Source organism: Blastocystis sp. subtype 4 (genome assembly GCF_000743755.1).
Source record: "Blastocystis sp. subtype 4 strain WR1 chromosome Unknown seqid_0208, whole genome shotgun sequence".
NCBI classification, from domain to species: Eukaryota; class Bigyra; order Opalinata; family Blastocystidae; genus Blastocystis; species Blastocystis sp. subtype 4.
The window spans coordinates 1-19,524 of record NW_014569339.1 but is presented as its reverse complement, the minus strand read 5'-3'; the positions used below and the strand labels follow the sequence as shown (position 1 = coordinate 19,524).

The window sequence follows — 19,524 nt, the reverse complement described above, 5'->3', positions numbered from 1 at the left end:
TCCTTCCATTTCCATTCTCATCTTCACTTGTTCAATGGGTTGACCCATGGATACTGCCTTAAACTTCTTGCTGTAGGCATAATCAACCATTTTCACATAATGATGCTGACAAGTAGCAGGAGCAGAAGAAGGGGTAGGAGCAGCATCAGGAGAGCAACAGGGTTCAGTATGACCATCAGGATACTTCACCAGTTCATCTTCAGGAATATTGAGGAAACCAACAGTGTTCATATCAAGATCGAGAACAGAAGGATCCATTCCTTCCATTTCCATTCTCATCTTCACTTGTTCTATAGGTTGACCCATGGATACTGCCTTGAATTTCTTGCTGTAGGCATAATCAACCATTTTCACATAATGATGCTGACAAGTAGCAGGAGCAGGAGCAGAAGCAGGGGTAGGAGCAGCATCAGGAGAGCAACAGGGTTCAGTATGACCATCAGGATACTTCACCAATTCACCTTCAGGAATGTTAAGGAAACCAACAGTGTTCATATCGAGATCGAGAACAGAAGGATCCATTCCTTCCATTTCCATTCTCATCTTCACTTGTTCAATGGGTTGACCCATGGATACTGCCTTAAACTTCTTGCTGTAGGCATAATCAACCATTTTCACATAGTGATGCTGACAAGTAGCAGGAGCAGAAGCAGGGGTAGGAGCAGCATCAGGAGAGCAACAGGGTTCAGTATGACCATCAGGATACTTCACCAATTCACCTTCAGGAATGTTAAGGAAACCAACAGTGTTCATATCGAGATCGAGAACAGAAGGATCCATTCCTTCCATTTCCATTCTCATCTTCACTTGTTCTATAGGTTGACCCATGGATACTGCCTTAAACTTCTTGCTGTAGGCATAATCAACCATTTTCACATAGTGATGCTGACAAGTAGCAGGAGCAGAAGCAGCAACTGCAGGAGCAGAAGTTGGAGTCGATATCGCCACAGGAAGCATAGCAGAAGAGTCTCCATGAATAACAACATCATAAGGAATATTATAGAATTCAATATTGTCCACATCATACACTAAGACAGATGAATCCAATCCAGCCTTTTCCATCTCAATTTGCAAATCATCAGTATTTTCTCCATTCTCTTTACGACGGAAATAGTCAATATATTGTAAATAGTCAACTCTTCGTATATGGATATCTTCGATATCATAAATATCCAACACATGTTCATCCAAATTCTCTGCTATCATTCGTTGTTTCAGTACATCTTTTGATACACCACGTCGACGTTCATCCAGATAATGTCTATAAGCAGGAATACTCCGATAATCTGGAAAGTCTTTATCAAGGTAACTGGGATCTAATCCTGCTTGAGCAGCCTGCTCCTTAAGACTTTCAATAGATTCACCCAGAACTTTCAGATGAAGGAAGCGAACATACTGCTCATCAATTGGTTCCTATATTTCAACGAGAAAGTAAACTTGTACAATTGTTCTTTCTTCAATCTCATTCCCAGATACCATAGCATTCATAGCTCGTATGATTTGCTAATACTAATAGAATGAGACAATACTCACATCATTCAGATTATCAAATGATAGACCAACAATGTCAGTTGGTGCTTTGACCACAAATGAAGACATCTTTTCCATCAGTTCCCACGTACGTACACAACGATATTCATCCACTGGGAACATATTAATGTTCCTTAAAATCATAGTAAACTCATCCTTCAAATGTTGTTCTTCTGTTCGTTTACTGATAGCTTCTATATCTTATCAGTTTGATAAATCATATTACTGAATAATGATTCAGCACTACTCAAATCAACTCCTTCAACTACTGCATCTTTACGATCATTACTCTCACTCTCAACAAATATAGTATATTCTTGTTGAATGCTTTCTAATTGAGCCCATTTGTATGTATTGGCTTTCTCAAGGACTTTATCCATCATGGCTGTAATATCCCAACTAATGAAATAATACCGAAACTAGAATGAATTCTCTTTTCAATTACTTACTGTCATTCTCTTATACAAGCCAACATGACTACCAATAAATACATTCATTACCTTCATAAAAGATAGAATATACAATGAATCCTCACTATGATCAAACACAGCTATCAGACTCTCTAAACGAGTATGATCATTATGTTCTTTGGAATACGTATCAACCCAATAATCTATGGCTTCTTCACTTTGACAACGATTGTATAAGAACATAAGCTTTGTTACTGCTTCATTTGCTAATGAACCACAACCCAGTAGAAACACATAGAGGAATGCAACACCACTATCAGGATACTCACATATTGCTTCCACACCATTGACACTGTTCAACAGACCATGAACAGCTCCCATCAATGCCTCTACAATATCCAAATCTTCTCTTGATGGATCCTTTTTCACACAATATCGTTTGATCATCTAATCATGATTACCCTTCATTCTGACAGACATTAAAGAGAAGTTGTACACCATCTTTCTCATAGAAGAGCGTCATAAGAGATTTATTTGCTGTACGAATAATTGTACTTACATCTGTCACATTCTTCAATGATATATGATCCTAGACATCAAAGAAGAAGATCTCCACTTACACGTTTCAACAACTCAATACAATTCAAAATAACAAAATTACTCTGAATATTCATTTTCTGTTGATCACGGATCAAATCCCACTTCTTTTTCGGCTCCAACTGTCGCATGTAAGTACGTTTATCTTCTTTCAACATCATTTCATCCAGAACTTGTTCAAAGATCTCGTCAATTTTCTCATCCGATGGTTGTGCCCGATATTTGAGAAACATCTCGCTTGTTGCCTGGATTTTCTTTAGCAATGCAAACGAATCTGGATATTTCACATGACCAGCAAGTGTTACGACCTTATCTACAAAAACAAGGTCAATGATCATTCCTTTATAATCCGGTTTCTCAGGGAAACGCACGGATGGACACTGAATCGAAACAACAGTTGACAAATCATATTCTCTATACTATTACCGAAATCCTACTACTAACCCTTTCATATCTCCCTTATCTTCATGAGAGTACCGGAGATACTGATCATCTAGAGAAAAGAATCGTTTGTACTCTTTTGCCTGCCAACATGAAATGGCCGTTACACACATACCTTTCGAAAAATGGGGTTTTCTGCAATCTTAATCAGATAGCTCGAACTGATATCTCGGAGACTCACTTCAGTTTCAGCTTCTTTGGGAAGATCCTCATCTGATGAGTAATCCTTATTCTGATCCGTTGATTTTTCTCTCTGAAACATATTCATATCAGGAGAAGAAAATCAAACAAACTGATTATTAAATGTGAAGATGGCTCTCAGTTACTTTAAAAAAACAAAAATATAGTAAAATAAAAAGGACGCTTAAAAATAGACTATTCAATGTTGCTTCGACTGTTGATCTTTACAATTCCATTACTTTCCAGTTCATCCTCTTCAGAGAGTAGTCTTCCATCAGCTGCTTCAATACTAGCACATGGAATGTTCTCTGCATTGATCAACAACGATTTCAAATCAAGCACCGTTGCATGATCATGAAGCATATAGCAAGTAGAAAAAACACCTCCTCGAGGTCCTTTGAAGGTTGTGTAGGAAGTGACTGGATACACAATAGTTGGATTCATACAACGAACAGCAGACTGAATTACTTGCCACACACCAGTAGATCCAAACCGGAACAGCACCATATCCATGATCTTGTCTAATCTACCTTGAACTGTAGCATCAAGAGAACGCAGCTTCTAATCATCATGTCTTTCGATTATTCTCACGCTTGATCCATTATATTCGATTTCGTTCTCCTTTGTTTGGAACATTTGATCCCCTCGTTCATAATGGATATAGTTCTGATGAGCCAGTTTCTTCAAAAAGCATTCAGAGGCAGCTGAGATCACAATGATATCACGTACTTTCAGGTGATCACGTGAATGGGTGTCAATATTGTCCTTATTGTATCGTTTCATGATTTTTAGAATGTTGTTATCCGTTTCTCCCTTACAATCTGCTTTATTCAGTGCTACAATAATTGGGAATCGGATGTACATGAAGGCATCTACTAGATCGTGGATATCTTTCTACATGTTTAAGCAAATAAAACACACATACTGCTTCCCATGCACTAAGGTTCACAGGTTCTTTCAATCCCAGATAGCGAACAATGGCCTCACTTTGAGAAGGAGTGGTTCCATAACCTGATAGTTGCAACTGAATGTCATTGTGGATAGTTAGAATCATACTTGGAGTATTTCCGCTAAAGTCTTGGGTTTATCGCTGTTTGAGTAGGCAGCATACTTCCGAATAATACCACCCCACTTCTTGTAGATATTGTTGAAGATCCAAGCATGAATCTCATCATACAGCCAATCAATGTCCTACAGTCTCATAATCTAAGAAATATATACCCGAGATGGGTCGTAACCAACCGTGTTTTCTCCCTTCTCATTTGTTCTTCCAGACACATCAACGATATGGATAAGAACATGAGCATGTCGTAAATCATCCAAAAACTACACATGACAATCTTATCGAGAAGCAACCTTATTGCCAAGACCAGCACCTTCACTTGCTCCTGGAATCAACCCAGCAACGTCCAACAGCTTTAAAGGTATCTGTCGCTGACCATCCTTGCAAAATCCATAGAGCGGAGAACATTCTTTTGTCAGCTTTTTCTTCACACAAGGACATTCCGTCAAGTAGTAAGTAATACCTGTATTTGGTTCAATAGTTGTGAATGGATAGTTCCCTACCTATAAATGAGAAAAAAGTAAGAAGAAACTCACTTTGGCAGAACCATCCGTTACTGCATTAAAAAATGTTGATTTTCCAGCAGAAGGCTTTCCAACACAACCCACAATGAGTTCCCAACCTGGCATCAAATAGGATGGATGAACTAATGACAATTCTATGGCAATGCCTGGTTTCAGATAGGTTGATCATGTCCTCCCAAAGAGAACTGGATTGTTTGATGAAGCAATGAAAGAGTGTTTCCCCATTTTCCCCTTTTCTATCGCAAAGAAAACGATATCGATGCTGTCAACTCTTCGTATCAGTTGTTGCAAGTCTTTCGTTTCCCGAGGACTGACAAAGACGGTGCCCTCATGCAGTTTTGTCTATGAGTCGGTCTTTCGTCGTGGTTTTACGTCTTCTCTTCTCAAGAAGCCCGAGATGATGAAGAAGGCGTTTTCAAAAGGAAGAAGACTCTTTTCTACAGAGGTTCGTCACTTTTGGGCCAAATGAACTGTAGGAAGCTGCTGCTGCAGAGAAGAAGGCTACTGAAGAGGCAGCTGGAGGGCCAAAGACGTACCGAACTGTGAAGGAAGGACAGGAAATCATGGCTGTGAAAGTCGTGAGGAGTTGAAGTTGGTGGGTGGGCTCATAGATAGGTGCAAAAAAGGCGTCCAAGGGTGCTATTTGGCTGTTTGTAGGAGCCACTGCTGTTGTCACTTTTGTGGCTATTGTCCGTGAGATTCTCCCTACTCGTCTGAGTGGTACTTCAGTGTTTAACGACTCACTGAAACTTGTTCTCGATAATCCGGAGGTGAACCGTTATCTTGGAGGAAATGTTAAGGGTTATGGAAAGGATTTCGGAGGAAAGTTAGCAGGTCGTCGTAACTGGATTGAGAACTACATTTATGAGGATGAAGATGGCATGCAGCATTGTCGTATCAAGTACAATGTGGAAGGAGCCCATGGAAAGGGTGTGATTTTTGCCGAGAAGAGCAAGGAGATGGGAACTGGAGAATTCCACTATCTTGTGTTTGTGGATGGAAATACTGGAGCTGTTGTGGGTATTATCGATAACCGTCAATACTTACCTGTGGAGAAGCAGCGTGAAGTGGTGTTGGAGCGACTCCATTCGATTAAAGCTGTTCTCTTTGGAATGTCATCTAACAAGGATACACAAACACAGTTACAGATTCTGGGTGATTTGAAGGGACAAATTCAGTATGTGGACTGTGAGCAACGTCCTCAAGCTTGTGAACAGGCTCAGATTGCTGCAGTTCCTACATGGCTGATTCGTGGAAGACGTTTTGTGGGTGTGAAAGAGTTGGATGATCTTGAAGTCCTTTGTCACAAGGAAATCAAGAAATAGGGGGTTCTTTTTATTAGTATTTTGGATTGTTTATAATGAAACATTCTACAAGTCACTAAAAGAACCACTATCATCAGAGATATCCCAATCAATGCGTTTGGAAGCCATCTAGTTGTTATTGGATACATGATCAGATACGTGATTATCATTCTTGTGAAATACTGATTGGGTAATTACCGACATTGTATCATTCTCCACATCCATCGATTGTTCATCCTTGTCATCCACCATATCACCGAGATCGTTGTTTCCAGGATTGCGGATAGACTGTTGTGAATACACAGATTCAGCAACTGTCCGTGTATTAACATCTGAATCATGAGATAGATTAGTGTACTACTAATAACCAGATCCTGTTTATTTAATAGAGAAGCGCGTATTTCTGGAACAGAAGGATAGGGATTTCGGACCTACTGCTAATTTCATTTGTCTAATTTCAACTCGTTGCATATAATCATTCACAGCACTATTTGCGGAAAACTTCAGTGAATCAGCATAATGCAACAATGTATCCACTTTAATTTCTATCAATCATTAGCTACATCCTATTCAAACCACTCTCTTTTCCCAATTGAGCAAGAAGATGAGAATAATCATTCTCGATTGATATTCGAAGCATTTTCTATATCACTTATCCACAAGAAACAGTTTATACAATTTGTAATTCTGATAAGTCTCGAATTGCTTGACGCAATTGCCGTGAGTCTTTCAGTTGTGCTCCATTCGTTTTAGTTGATCTGGAGATGACATATAGAAAAGAAAAGATACATTTCCATGATAATTCAAGGATTCAATTAATATAACAAAATCGAAAGTATCTTTGAGTTTGCAATTTTACTTCCACTTTTGTTAACAGGAATAGGTCCGATTTTTCTGTTTATCTGTAAGGATACTCAAATAGGGTTGCTAGTGTATATTAAGCTGTACTTCTGAGGACTATGAACCGAAACAGTCGTAATGGAGGGAAAAAGTTGGATATTCGTTGAGTATTTGATGTTTTAGACCAGTTCACGATAAAACAGCTGTAAATTGTTTGTTTTGGATTGTGATTTTGACTCTATAGCTGATGAAGTAAATGCTAGGAACATTCGCACTCTTTGTGACTACCTGTTACACGAGTTCGTTCGATGCCATGTAGAGGACTTTCAGAATCAATTATATGTAGTTAAAGAATGGAGCTGTGTATTGTGGCTTTGTGAAAGCTTTTAGTAGAAACTTCTCGTTCTTGGAATTGTACTGCCCCTACATTGAGGTAGAATTTAGTGTATGGGTTCACTGTAGCAAAGTCCTATTCATCACGATCAACCCAAGGAGAAAGAGATGTTGAGAGTCGATTTCCAGGACATTTATAAAATTTCTACTCAAAATTCGATCAGGCACAGTCAGAAGTCGTCTACTGCTGAAACTCTATCTATGGGCATTATGGACTCTTTACTTCTTTCTGAATCGATGAGTAGTGAGCAGTCCGTTTCTTTTGATGATGCTGAGCGACGCAAGAAGGCTCGTAGTACTAGTAAGCATCGAGAATTGGAAGTAGGTCCACTCCAAGCAATGAAACTTAGAATAACTTTGGATTCTTGACGGATAATGGAAATCAAGAAGCGTTGGAAGAACAGTAGTAGTAAAGGTCATCAATGAGGTCTAGAGACTTCCGTATGGGTGCTTACGATCAATTTGCTGAGAATCAATCTAAGTTTGGAGTACATTCGGAATTTGATTTGACAATGTACACCACACATGTGAATTCAGCAGAGGTCCCTCTGTAGGAGTACTATAGAAGTATTACAGCTAGAGAGTTGAAACAGGAAGCTGCTCGTATGGAACGTGAAATGAAATCCAGTGATGGAACAACGAATGTACATCTCCTTGAAGAACGAGGTATCGTTGTGGATATGGACGAAGAGGAACTCTACAGTAAGGTGCATAGTTCAGAACATCTACCAAGACGTCGAGGTCGCCCTGCTCCAAAGGAGGAAAAAGTGTTGTCTCGAAGTATTATGATGAAGGTACCTGAGAAGAAGTCTTTTGAGAAGAATGAGGAAGAAAGGAGAAATGTGGATAAGGAAAAGAGAAAGAAGGAGGAAGAAGAGAGAAAGAAGAAGGAAGAAGCAGAGAAGAAGAGTTAGTGTGATGAATGGAATTCATATCTAGAGTTGAGTGCATCGGCTCCTGAATTTGTGCTTAAGTATATGATAGTGATGAGTAATGATGAATAGAAAACCAGTGACACCTGTTATTGTTCAACCTCCACTGATGCCTGGGCAAATGATGCCTGGACAAATGATGCAACCCCCACTTATGCCTGGACAAGTTCTCATGCCTGGACAAGTAGTGATGCCTGGACAAGTGGTAATGCCGATGATGATGCGTCCTCTTCCCAACCAAGTGATTCAATCTCCTTCTGGTCAGCCGATTGTGGTACAGGGGTATCCGTATCCCATGGGTGTTGTCCGAAATATGCCAATGCCGAACCCGCAGTTCAACAATGCTACTTATCCTCCTCAGAACCAGCAGATACAAGTAACCCCTATAACAAGTCAAACGCAGTCTCAGTAGTTCTTCTGTTTGTTGTAATACGTCTAACAATGGATGTAGAAAGAAAAATTCACATCAGAAAAAGAAGGCGGCGTTTTGACATTCGCGGGTTTCTCATTTCGTTTCCTTAACTCCGCGAAATGGACAACACGTTCAATGGTATTTATCTGAGCGAACAGCGTCGAGTCTCAATGTCCTTGAAATCTGTGATTTCTAGGTTCTTGGCCAGATGAAGACAGATTCTACAAGTATCAGCTGGAAAGGCGAAGATATGTCATTACGAGTAGAAGGAGATCATATTTATGATGACTTTTGTAGTATGAAGCTTCGGAGTTGAAAGATGCCTTCTGGTGCAAAGTGGGTTCCAAGTATCAAATTCGGTTCGTCCTAGCGAATGGAAATCATGTTCGTTTTGATGGTTATCGTCGTGCTGTGAGTTCTTGTGCGATGGAGTTTTATTTTGTAGGATTATGATATCCTCCTTCCGTACATGAAGAATGTGTTCAATATTGATATCCAGGAGGAAAACATGGGCTCAGCTGGAGTGAATTGGGGAAGCACGGATTTTGAAGGAGGCGAAGCAGAGTTTGCCATTTTTCTGCCTTGGTGATGAATAGTGAGAACATGGTTCTGAAGGATCTCGAGGGTCGTCGTCTCTTCGAATTTAGCCTAAGTGAACTGAGTCAATGTGCTCTTCCTTCAAAGAGCGAAGTGGAATTCCAGTTCGTGGAAGAAGATACGACCAAAACTACTGTATCTATGCGTTGTTGCATTTACTGTAGGAAGAAACTCTTGTTAATCTTCGTTTCTTCGTCCCACAAGGAGATAATGAAGACGATGAAAACACAGCGGCCTATCTTCTTCAACAAATGGTTCTGGAGCGTGCTGGCTTGAGTAACAACAGCGGAAACATGATTACAGAGTTGGATGAACGAGTTGGTTCCTTTGTAACTCCTCGTGGACGTTACACCATGGAATTCTATGATAATTATATGCGTATGAATGGAAAGACATATACTTATAAGATCTTGTATTGATATTGATGATGATGTGAGCATAGATATAAGACTATTTCTTGCATCTACATGTTCGATCTTCCTGATGTCACTCACAAAGCGCTGGTATTCACACTTACGAAGCCACTTCGTCAAGGCCAACAGATGTATCATCATCTTGTTGTGTATGTTCCGACAGAGAAAACGGTGATTAGTCTGAATCTTGATGAAGTGATTCTTCAAGACAAATATGCAGGGAAGCTACAGCCAACAATGAAAGATGAATCATATAAGTTAGTAGCAAAACTCTTCAAGTATTTGGGAGGCATTAAACTGTATTCATCTGGTGATTTCCGTACTTCACGAGGCACACCCTATGTGAAGTGTGTGTACAAATCAGATGGAGGTCTCTTGTATTTCATGGAAAAGACGATATTCTTCATTCATAAACCAACCTTGCAGATTCATTACGATGTAAGCATTTTGAATGGTTGCAACTGTAGGATATCCAGTCTGTGAAGTTCAGTCGTTATGATCCAAATGCGAAGAGTGGTAATCGTAACTTTGATTTATTCGTAAGAATATTTGGAGATTGGATTAAATGTAGATTCAGACGAAAGGACAAAATGGGGCTGGATTCACCTTTCATAATATTGAATAGTACTTATTGATACTTAATATCATCAATAGTGCTGACTTCTCTTCCATTCATACTAAGTTGGTGAATAAGGAGATCCGTATTCGAGGTCTAAAACCGATCAGTCTTCCAGATTTAGGAAGTGATTCGGATGATGAAGATTTCGATGTGAATAGTGCTCAAGAGGATCAGGTTGAAGATGGTGAATATCATCAGAATCCTAATGAAGAGGAAGAGGAAAGTTCGGAAACGAGTGATACGGATGAAGTGATGAAGGAACTTGAACCAGAGAGTGATAATGCTATGGAAGAAGAGGGAGAAGAAGGAGAGACGCGAGATGATGAGCAGATGAATCCTTCTGTATATATTGTGAATAAGATTAATTAGTAGAAACGACAGAAAGTTGATGAGTGAATTGATTGTCATTTTTATGTTTGTTAGAAATGATTTCTCACTGGCCTATTCTTTTTATTGTATTATGTCTTGTTACACATTTTTTTTGTGTGTTTATTCTCTAGATTCGAAGTGTGTATTCTCTCGAAGAGAAACCCACTCCAAAGGCTTCTAACAATGATTTGTACATACTAATTGAATCTTGTATTGAACATGAGCGAGAAAGGTATGTTATTCGAAATACGTGGTGTATGGATTTGCGACAGTTTCCAAGTGAGCACTTCGTGTATATCATCATCTAGATGTTCAATACACCTTTCTCATTAGTAATCTCAATCCTCAATGTCTTTCAGAATCGGATTCCATGCTTCAGATGGAAGTCGATAATGTAGTGAAATGATTGTTTTATAAATATAGAATGCTATTGTAGTTCCTTCAGAGGTATCTCGTTTCACATACCTACAGTTTATTGAAGAGTATCTGAAGTCCAAAGACTATCATGGGCGGTTTTTACTCTTCTCGGATGTGTATGCCTTCCACGCTCGTTCATTTATGAGTATATATGGATCTATCATACCTTCATCCGATGTCTTTGTTGATAAGGTGTAGTAAATTCATGATTTGTGTTTTGTAGTGAGAACCAATCTGTCCATGTGTTCCCTGACAGTCCCATTTTAAGTTGATTTTTTTCACTTTCATTGATCCTAGTGTCTGTTGATGCGTTGCATGCTGTCAACGCTATAACGAGTGAATCAGTTTCAATTCTCCAGAAGTTGAAAGAAGCAAAGATTCCAATCCATTCTAGCATCTACCTTAAACAGCTCTGTAATATAGACGATACTGTCTGGTTCTTTGCTCATACATCCTCCATGTTTAGTATGTATTACATTTGGGAAATGGAAGATGATGGGAAAGCTCTATGTAAAGAGATGAAGAGGAGACCTATGAAACAATTCGATCTCATATTAGCAAACAAGTCTATTTTCTCTTCATCTGTATTTTCTGTAATATTAAAGTTCTTTTTCATCGGAATTCTCGTGTTCCTTCTTTTCACTGCATACTGTATCCGAAGAGGAAAGAACCACTATCATTGAAGAATATCTAGTTTAGATAGTTCGGATAGAATTAAATAATGTTTGTGAAACAACAGAACAAGAGTATTGGATAAGAATCTTGTTCCCGTTCGAATCCTTCAATTCCCATGATTATCGTTTCAAACCTGAATTGTGTTCTTATAATCGTAAACGTATTAGAATGGCTGCTACATATTCTCAAGTACCAGCGCTTTTTAATCTATTAAGGAACTAGACAACTGGAAATCTCATCAAAACATGTATGGGCGTAGGAATACTTGCTCTTCCCTATACTGCAATTCTTGTGACTTTGAGTTGCATTATTGAATTATAGGCGGGATTTGTTCCTTCGTTTCTTCTGATTGTGATTATTGCGTTATGGGTGTATTATTGCATGCACCTGTTAATTCAGACGAATGAGGCATGTACATCGGTGTTGATTCCAACAAATGAAGACCCTTACAAGATCGTATCTAGAAAAGTAAACTTAGGCGTGAGTTTCGAAAGATAGGGCTTGGGTTCATTTGGAGTCTTTCTTCTGAACTTCTCATTTATTGTGACGTTGATCGGTGTTGGAGCAGCCTATCAGATCACATTCAACAATATGTTAGCAAACCTTCCTTGGATTATATGGAAGTTTCCTTTGGGTAAATTTACATGGTTCTGGACACTCATCTTTGGTGTTCTGATTCTTCCTTTGGTTCTTCTCCGTTCGATGGGGTACTTTCCGTAATTGCATTTTTACTTTAGATCTATTTCATTTGCTTCCCAAGCTGGTAACTATATCTTGATCTTGGTAATGATCATTGTTATCGTGTACGGTGCTATTCATAACAAACCCAGTTTCGCTCTCAGGATGTTATGGCCTCAAGATATCATGGGTATTGCCAATATGTTTGGAGTGATCTGTTTCTCGATGGGAGTTGCCTTTGTTGGTTTGTCGTCACGTGTAAGAGTAAATTCTCATGATTAAGAATAGAGTAGCATGGAAAACCCAGGTCGTTTTAAGAGTGCATTGATCGTCTCTCTGATTGTTCCGAGTGTCATCTATATTGTATTTGCATTTGCAGGTGTAATATTCTACAATGAGAAAGGCATTCGTGATATTATTCTTGCAAACATCCCTTCCGACACGCTGTATTATCAGATCTCGGCTATCGGCCTTTCATTAGTTTGTTTCCTTTCATATCCCATCGCTGTTTATCCTGCTCTTATTGCATGTGAAGCATGGATTAAAGAGGGTGAATATTGATTGAAAGTATGAGAAATAGAAGAGACAAAGGTGGTGGTTACTAATTGGAAGCGAATTCTTCAACGCATTCTCATTGTTGTTGTTACTTGTCTTCTCGCCTATTTTATTCCAAACTTCAATATGGTGGTGTCATTTAATATCCTTATCGTTCATCGTTATTGTTCTCTTAATGCATACTTGGATGCTTCACCATCTCGATTGTTTCATTCATTCTTCCTCCTCTCCTCCACATGAGAATTCTTCCCAATGCTTATAAAGGTAGTTGGTATGTTGATCTTCTATTTGTTGTGTTGGGTGTCGGTGTGATGGTTCTGGCTACGTTCACAACGGTTTTGTCTCAGTTCAAGTATCATGTTTGTGAAACAAAGAAAGTACTCATGGTTGGGGCAATTATCACGATTGTGACCGCTCTCACCGCATATGTAACACACAGTAGCATTTGGGCAATCGCGAGCAAAATGGCCGGATTGGAGACAACGTTTGCACTGGACTGCCTGATGACAATCAGCCACTAGATGACTAGAACTTAAGGTAAAGAATTAATAGGACCCTGTCTGACCACAGCGCTTACAAATCTTGGGTTCAGGACAGTCCCTTGCAATATGACCTTCCTTGTGGCAGTTACCGCTATTTTGGTAGGAAAATAGAATTACTCACCAATAAATATGATCTAGATCATAATAACAGATTCTCATTATTACCTGAGGAATGATTCTCCCGATGAACGTTTCTATAAATAAGAATGTTTATCCATCTATACCTAGAACGACAGTCCCTTGCGAGATGGCCAGTTCTTCCACACTTGTAACAAATGAGGTTTCTATAACATATCATAGAATAAGAACATGGACTGTGGGCGTAGATGATGACTATAACTAGGTAAAATAATAGAACGACGTTCTCTTCTAACGCGATCGGGCTTTCCATAAAGGCTACGGAAAACAGGACGTTTCGATGTGCAAACAGCTGCAATGTGTCCAACACCTCCACATATGTAACAAACTTGTTTCTCTACACTAAATCCCGGCAAGTACCCGAACCACGACGTCGGAGGTGAGGACAGTCCCTCTGAATATGTCCAACCTGACCACAGTGATGACAAATTCCCTCTTGCATTTCTAATGGGTGATGACATAACAAACAAGATTATTTCATTTATATTACTTTGCTTTTGTGCTCTATTTCATTAGTATATCGCTCCTGTAACACCCTTCGCTATCTCTTCAAGAGAAAACCGTATGGAAGTACGAAGACAAAAGTCAGACAGAAAAATGCAACATAATATAGAGGTACAGAAACGTACTGATAAGAAGAAACTTGCTTACACTGAAAGATCCACATGTCCTAACAGTCAATCGTGGCAGTACTGAAAAATAGCCTCATAAATGCAAATTGTAGCAGGTGCAGGTGGTGGAGATCATATAAACACGGATTCCAAATGGATAGTCATATGGTTCAAACACAACCACACCCCTATACCTCGAAATACATATCCATACAAATGATATTGAAGAGGATATAACACCCTCAAGAGTTATGACTACAATGACCTTTCTTAAACTAGCAAAATCCAGAAATGTCAATGAACAATCCAACTGTTCCGATTTAGAGAAGTGCCAAAATGAATCCATGGCACGAAATATTCGCTAGAATAGTAATATAATCGTATGTCAAAATAGAATTGACACTTGAAAAGAACAAGTATATTCTTAATAAAGCCATCAGAACTAACAGAGAATCAACAAAAGAACATTAATCTTCCACCACCCAATGCGGACTTAGATTTCAATCGATACAGATCATTAATGATAATCAACTGCGGGAATCAAATACAACTGTTCTTTCAAACGCCCTAGAGAGAATCAAAACGGATTGACTTGATATAATATACATGAGCAAAGTGAGTTTAAGCAACTCAAACATCCATAGAGTTATTGTGAGTCATGAGAATTCGTAAGAATAAACGCGTATCACTTTTTATTACTAATGATAAAGAGTAGAATCGAAAAACAATGCAGTACTACGAGATCAATTATGGCTATCGATCGCCATACAAAGAATGGGTTTTCAAATATGTTTTATTTACTAGGTATTGTTAGAAGAGTCATTTATTCGCCATGGAGTGGATTTGAACTTACCCAATTCTATTGATGATTTGATTCATTCTGCAATTCAAGTACAATTTGAATAGTGTTTTAACCATAAGGATGAGAAGGCGACACTATGCATTACAGAATGTACAAGAAAGAGGTTTGAAGAGTTTCGAGAGAAGAGTCCTTCCCATTTTGCATATATTCAATCGCTCACCTGTATCAAGTGTAATCATCAGGAACCCCTTTCGTCTTTTAAGTGTGTGTTGGATATAGCGAAACGTATCGTTGGGTACCACGTAGATGATATGTAGATATGAAAGAATCCAAAGATAAGTACATTGTATGTACTGAGAAGGAATTGTACAAACAAGATATCCGTCGGATACCAGGAATTCCTTTGATCTATTTCAATCGCAGCGTTCTATCGTTAGACCAGCCATCAAAGAATTCGGACCACTTTGTTGATGCTGTATGGTTCTGGAACGATCCTGATGGTTAGAAAATTTCCAGTCTCTATGGTGTTTCAGAAGCTGAAAAGAGGGAATTAGGAATCAAATTCAAGAAGGAAGCTCCTAGTCATGTAAAGTAGTTGTGGATTTGTTACATAGAATCCTTTTGTGGACATTAACCATCATCAGAAGAATCCCAATCCTTTGTCTTGTAAGAAGAAAAAGAATCTTCCTCCTCCTCCAAAAGTTGGTGTGATGTATATGATGAAGTGTAGGAGTCGGGAGAACGAAAGACACGAAGACGAAGTAAAAAGGCAAAAGCAACAACGACAGGTCCACTTGAAGTAATAATGAAATGATACAATATGTTTGTCAACGACTACAGAAATCGTCCATTTTTCCGACACATATTTCGAATTTCCTGGATACCGATGGATGCTTCGAATGGCATATACGAGTTATTCATTCTACTTGGAAATGAAACGACCATGTGTATGCCTTATTATGTTAAGAATGGTACCATCTCCTCCAAACAACTGCATTCTTCGAAGATCCCATCTTCAATAAGTATTACAGACTCGAAAATCTCCATTGGTAAAATACGTAGTTCGAATCAACAACCATCTAAAGGACAAGACATTTGTGGTTTTGTTGATTCATTCTTTGGATTGACAAATGATAAATTTGTGACAGAACTACGGAGCCAGTGTTCTTGTGAAGTGTTGATTACTTCAGAAGGACAAGTTGAATATCGTGTGAAGGATCTGAATAATCAAATTCTGACGCCTGGTGTTGTTCTTAAGTTGTTTCTTAAGTATGTGATTCTCTATGAGTGTTACCGTTCCAATATTCAGATTAAGAATGTTACTGTTGCCTATCCAGTATATTGTTCTCGGCATCATGAAGAGTACCTTGTGTATCTTCTTAAGTCCCTTGATTCATATAATGTAAGGTGCGTTAGTCAACTGCCCTGTTTTATCACCTCTCTTTTACCAATTGACTTGTCTCCATGCGCTCATACTAATGTACTTTTATTTTATGCTGATTATGGCTTATTTCATATCTTTGCTTGTACCGTTTATTCCAGACATTTAACCGTTCGGCGCCATCTTAAGTCAACTCAACTCAGTCATCATTCCTTTATTAACAGGATCTATGCTGATATTCTGGAAAAAATGCAGAAGAAATCGTTTTCTACAGATTCTTCAACAACACTCTTCAAAGCATGTTATCAGATGTTGAATCGGCTTGCTTATCAAACCCTAGCTTCTATGAATCTTCTTATCACGGAAGGTCAGTTAGTTTATACTGTAACAGATGATAGTATCTACTACATGATGAGACCAATTCTGAGTCATCTTACTTCGGATTTGAATAAACTGTTGGTTGACTTGCATTGGACACGGATACCTACCATTCTCACTGGAGAGTCTTCTTCTCTCTTTATCTATCGACGCTGGTACCAGGAGGACTTTCCAAATGTTCCGTTCTGTTGTTGTCATGATATTATGGAAATGGTTCTCCATAATATGAATCCAGGCCTTCCCGTTATAAGGAGTATTTCTGAAGAGACTGAAACTCAAACCCAATTTTCGGTTATGAATCCTGATCCTCCCAACTTCACTTCGTCTTCGAGTATCCTATCAACACTTCGTGATGAAAGTATAAAAGAGAAATCAAAAACCTCATCAGATTCAACTCCATTAACAACATCTTCTCAAGGAGCTCCTTCACAAGAAGATGCATCGAGATCAGTGCTTTCTCAAACAGATCTTACACATCCAGACGTATCAAAACCGATCCCCTCCCAAGCAGACTCTTCTCAGGAAGATGCACCAAAATCAATACTCTCTCAACCCAATTCTTCACATACCGACATGCCAAAATCAACACCCTCTCAAGCTGATACTTCACAGACAGATGTACCAAAATCAACACCCTCTCAAGCTGATACTTCACATACCGATATGCCAAAATCAACACCCTCTCAAGCTGATACTTCACAGACAGATGTATCAAAATCCACACCTTCTCAAGCCAATTCTAAAACTAGTTCAACTGAGAAACAACCTCTCTCAAGTGAGTTTGAATCCTGGTATTTAATTGTAGTATCTCCTCTTTCATCAATGACAATTGAAGTGCATATTAGTCAAGATGATAGAGATGCAATCTTCATCCCATATCAAATCAAAAATAATTCAGCAAAAAGTGATTCTGAAACCACAACATCTCATACCAGTCATCCAAAGTCCACTGTAACATCACTCTCTAAATTGGAAGGGACAAAAAACGAGAAGGATGCAAAGGCGAAGCTTCCTGCACAGAATACTCGAAGACTATCAGAACGTAGTCACAGAAGGGCAAGTGTCACCGCTCTTCAAGCAACCCGAGAACAGTTGAGACCTCGTCGTCATACTCGTGAAGAGAAGAAAGAGAAGAAGGAGAAGAAGGAAGAAGAAAAAGAGTTTCCTGGAACTGAATTCATCTGGGTATCTTCGGATCCTCTTATTCTTCCTCAAGAACCAGGCATTGATTTTCTATCTGAATTCAATGTTCACAAGATTGATTCATTTTCTATCTATTCTACTAAAGGTAAGTGGGAAGAGAATCTAATTTCAGGTATTTATGTGAATTCATCACTTCAAGAGCGTATTATGCAAAGACTGGATGATCGAACACGGTTTCAACGCTACGATGATGGATCAACCTATTCAGGGAGTGTCTTACAAGGTAAGAGACATGGATCAGGAACACTAACGTATTCTGATGGATCCAGTTATCAAGGAGGATTCCGAGAGAATAATCGACATGGACGTGGTGCTCTGCGTAAGAATAACAGGTGCTATTTTGAAGGTATTTTTGAGAACGATTGTCCAGTATCAGGTATTCTAACATTCAATAATGGAGCACGTTATGATGGAACCTTTAATCAAGGAAAGCCACATGGAGAAGGAACCTACTATGCGAATGGGCATGATGCTACATGGGATGGTCACTGGGAACATGGTGTAATGGATGGAACAGGTGCGTATTTCTTTGATAATAACGATTATTTTGATGGTACGATGGCTCAAGGAAAGCCTCATGGAGCTGGAATAATCTATACGAAACAGGGAAAAGTAATTGTGGAAGGTGAATGGAAAGAAGGACAACGTGATGGGTCTTTTGTCCTATATACCCCAGATTATTCCTATTGGAAGGTAACATATGTTCAGGACGTGCTGGAAGGCGAATGTACATTCTTTAATGAAAAAGGCAAACAAACTGGACAGGGAACCTTCCACAATAATTTGTTCACAGGAAAAGGGAAGTTTGTATTCCTCAATGGAACACATTTTGAGGGTGATATAAAGAATGGTCAATATGACGGAAAAGGATGTTATCGATATGGGGATCAAATGTCTCTCACAGCGACGTATGTAAACGGTATAAAGGAAGGTAGTATTACAATCTGTAAAGGTGATGAGTTGGTTTTCCGTGGAAATTGTGATAAAGGCCATATCCAAGGGTATGGAGAAGAGTTCAAACAAGGAGAAATTGTTTATTCAGGTGAATATGCCCATGGAGTTCGATCGGGTAATGCTACTGTTACATTAATGAACGGATATGTCTACAAGGGGATGGTGAAAGATAACATGTTGTCAGGCATGGGAACGGTGTATTCAGAAAAAGGAGATGTTTTCCTTCATGGTCGTTTTAGAAAGAATATGTACATTGGAGGCAAGTGAATTCTCTTTGTTTGATCAAATTTAAGAGTGAAGAGGTAAATATCATATAGGTGAAAGAAAGACAGACTATAGATTTATCCCCTGGATCACCATTTCTAGTCGTTCCAACACACAAAGTATTGTTCTTACGTTCTAATGCCTGTGTAAGTGAGTGATCTAATTGTTTTCTGACTTGCTTCTTGTGATTGGAATTACTAACAGTGTAATAGTCCCCAGTCTGTTATTCTGAAGCAGCGTCGTGATGCTGAGTTGAAGGCTGCCGCTGAGAAGCTTGCCGCTGATATTGTGGCTGCTGATAA

General features: G+C 38.9%; 8 protein-coding genes across 8 annotated transcripts; 6 read left to right on the top strand and 2 right to left on the bottom strand.

The window, feature by feature from the left end:
• Positions 1-730: 730 nt before the first annotated feature.
• On the bottom strand, positions 731-3,240 carry JH06_3242 (hypothetical protein; the record flags this gene model as incomplete). Its single annotated transcript, XM_014670979.1, has 10 exons — positions 731-812; positions 845-1,413; positions 1,444-1,503; positions 1,534-1,724; positions 1,757-1,949; positions 1,980-2,387; positions 2,419-2,529; positions 2,561-2,951; positions 2,982-3,061; positions 3,094-3,240. The coding sequence occupies 10 exons, from the start codon at positions 3,238-3,240 to the stop codon at positions 731-733; spliced, it is 2,232 nt and encodes a 743-aa protein (XP_014526465.1).
• A 113-nt stretch (positions 3,241-3,353) lies between these two features.
• On the bottom strand, positions 3,354-4,850 carry JH06_3241 (hypothetical protein; the record flags this gene model as incomplete). Its single annotated transcript, XM_014670978.1, has 7 exons — positions 3,354-3,719; positions 3,750-4,052; positions 4,084-4,182; positions 4,215-4,349; positions 4,380-4,484; positions 4,515-4,724; positions 4,758-4,850. 7 exons carry the CDS (start codon positions 4,848-4,850, stop codon positions 3,354-3,356), a joined length of 1,311 nt encoding a protein of 436 aa, XP_014526464.1.
• Positions 4,851-5,004: 154 nt separating this feature from the next.
• Positions 5,005-6,070, top strand: JH06_3240 (hypothetical protein; the record flags this gene model as incomplete). Its single annotated transcript, XM_014670977.1, has 3 exons — positions 5,005-5,190; positions 5,222-5,330; positions 5,361-6,070. 3 exons carry the CDS (start codon positions 5,005-5,007, stop codon positions 6,068-6,070), a joined length of 1,005 nt encoding a protein of 334 aa, XP_014526463.1.
• A 1,127-nt stretch (positions 6,071-7,197) lies between these two features.
• Positions 7,198-8,286, top strand: JH06_3239 (hypothetical protein; the record flags this gene model as incomplete). The annotated part of the gene is given in 7 exon segments (XM_014670976.1): positions 7,198-7,231; positions 7,249-7,322; positions 7,352-7,603; positions 7,633-7,685; positions 7,716-7,832; positions 7,863-8,191; positions 8,222-8,286. 7 exon segments carry the CDS (start codon positions 7,198-7,200, stop codon positions 8,284-8,286), a joined length of 924 nt encoding a protein of 307 aa, XP_014526462.1.
• Positions 8,287-9,214: 928 nt separating this feature from the next.
• JH06_3238 (hypothetical protein) lies at positions 9,215-10,932 on the top strand (the record flags this gene model as incomplete). Its single annotated transcript, XM_014670975.1, is given in 10 exon segments — positions 9,215-9,358; positions 9,388-9,635; positions 9,666-10,074; positions 10,104-10,175; positions 10,208-10,260; positions 10,291-10,405; positions 10,430-10,597; positions 10,628-10,647; positions 10,679-10,742; positions 10,756-10,932. The coding sequence occupies 10 exon segments, from the start codon at positions 9,215-9,217 to the stop codon at positions 10,930-10,932; spliced, it is 1,470 nt and encodes a 489-aa protein (XP_014526461.1).
• Positions 10,933-11,884: 952 nt separating this feature from the next.
• JH06_3237 (hypothetical protein) lies at positions 11,885-12,955 on the top strand (the record flags this gene model as incomplete). The annotated part of the gene is made up of 6 exons (XM_014670974.1): positions 11,885-11,905; positions 11,939-12,007; positions 12,038-12,172; positions 12,215-12,423; positions 12,454-12,652; positions 12,683-12,955. The coding sequence occupies 6 exons, from the start codon at positions 11,885-11,887 to the stop codon at positions 12,953-12,955; spliced, it is 906 nt and encodes a 301-aa protein (XP_014526460.1).
• A 2,012-nt stretch (positions 12,956-14,967) lies between these two features.
• On the top strand, positions 14,968-15,856 carry JH06_3236 (hypothetical protein; the record flags this gene model as incomplete). Its single annotated transcript, XM_014670973.1, has 7 exons — positions 14,968-15,018; positions 15,045-15,131; positions 15,162-15,327; positions 15,360-15,517; positions 15,548-15,628; positions 15,657-15,743; positions 15,773-15,856. The coding sequence occupies 7 exons, from the start codon at positions 14,968-14,970 to the stop codon at positions 15,854-15,856; spliced, it is 714 nt and encodes a 237-aa protein (XP_014526459.1).
• Positions 15,857-15,928: 72 nt separating this feature from the next.
• JH06_3235 (2-isopropylmalate synthase) lies at positions 15,929-19,225 on the top strand (the record flags this gene model as incomplete). The annotated part of the gene is made up of 1 exon (XM_014670972.1): positions 15,929-19,225. The coding sequence occupies one exon, from the start codon at positions 15,929-15,931 to the stop codon at positions 19,223-19,225; it is 3,297 nt and encodes a 1,098-aa protein (XP_014526458.1).
• Positions 19,226-19,524: the final 299 nt, after the last annotated feature.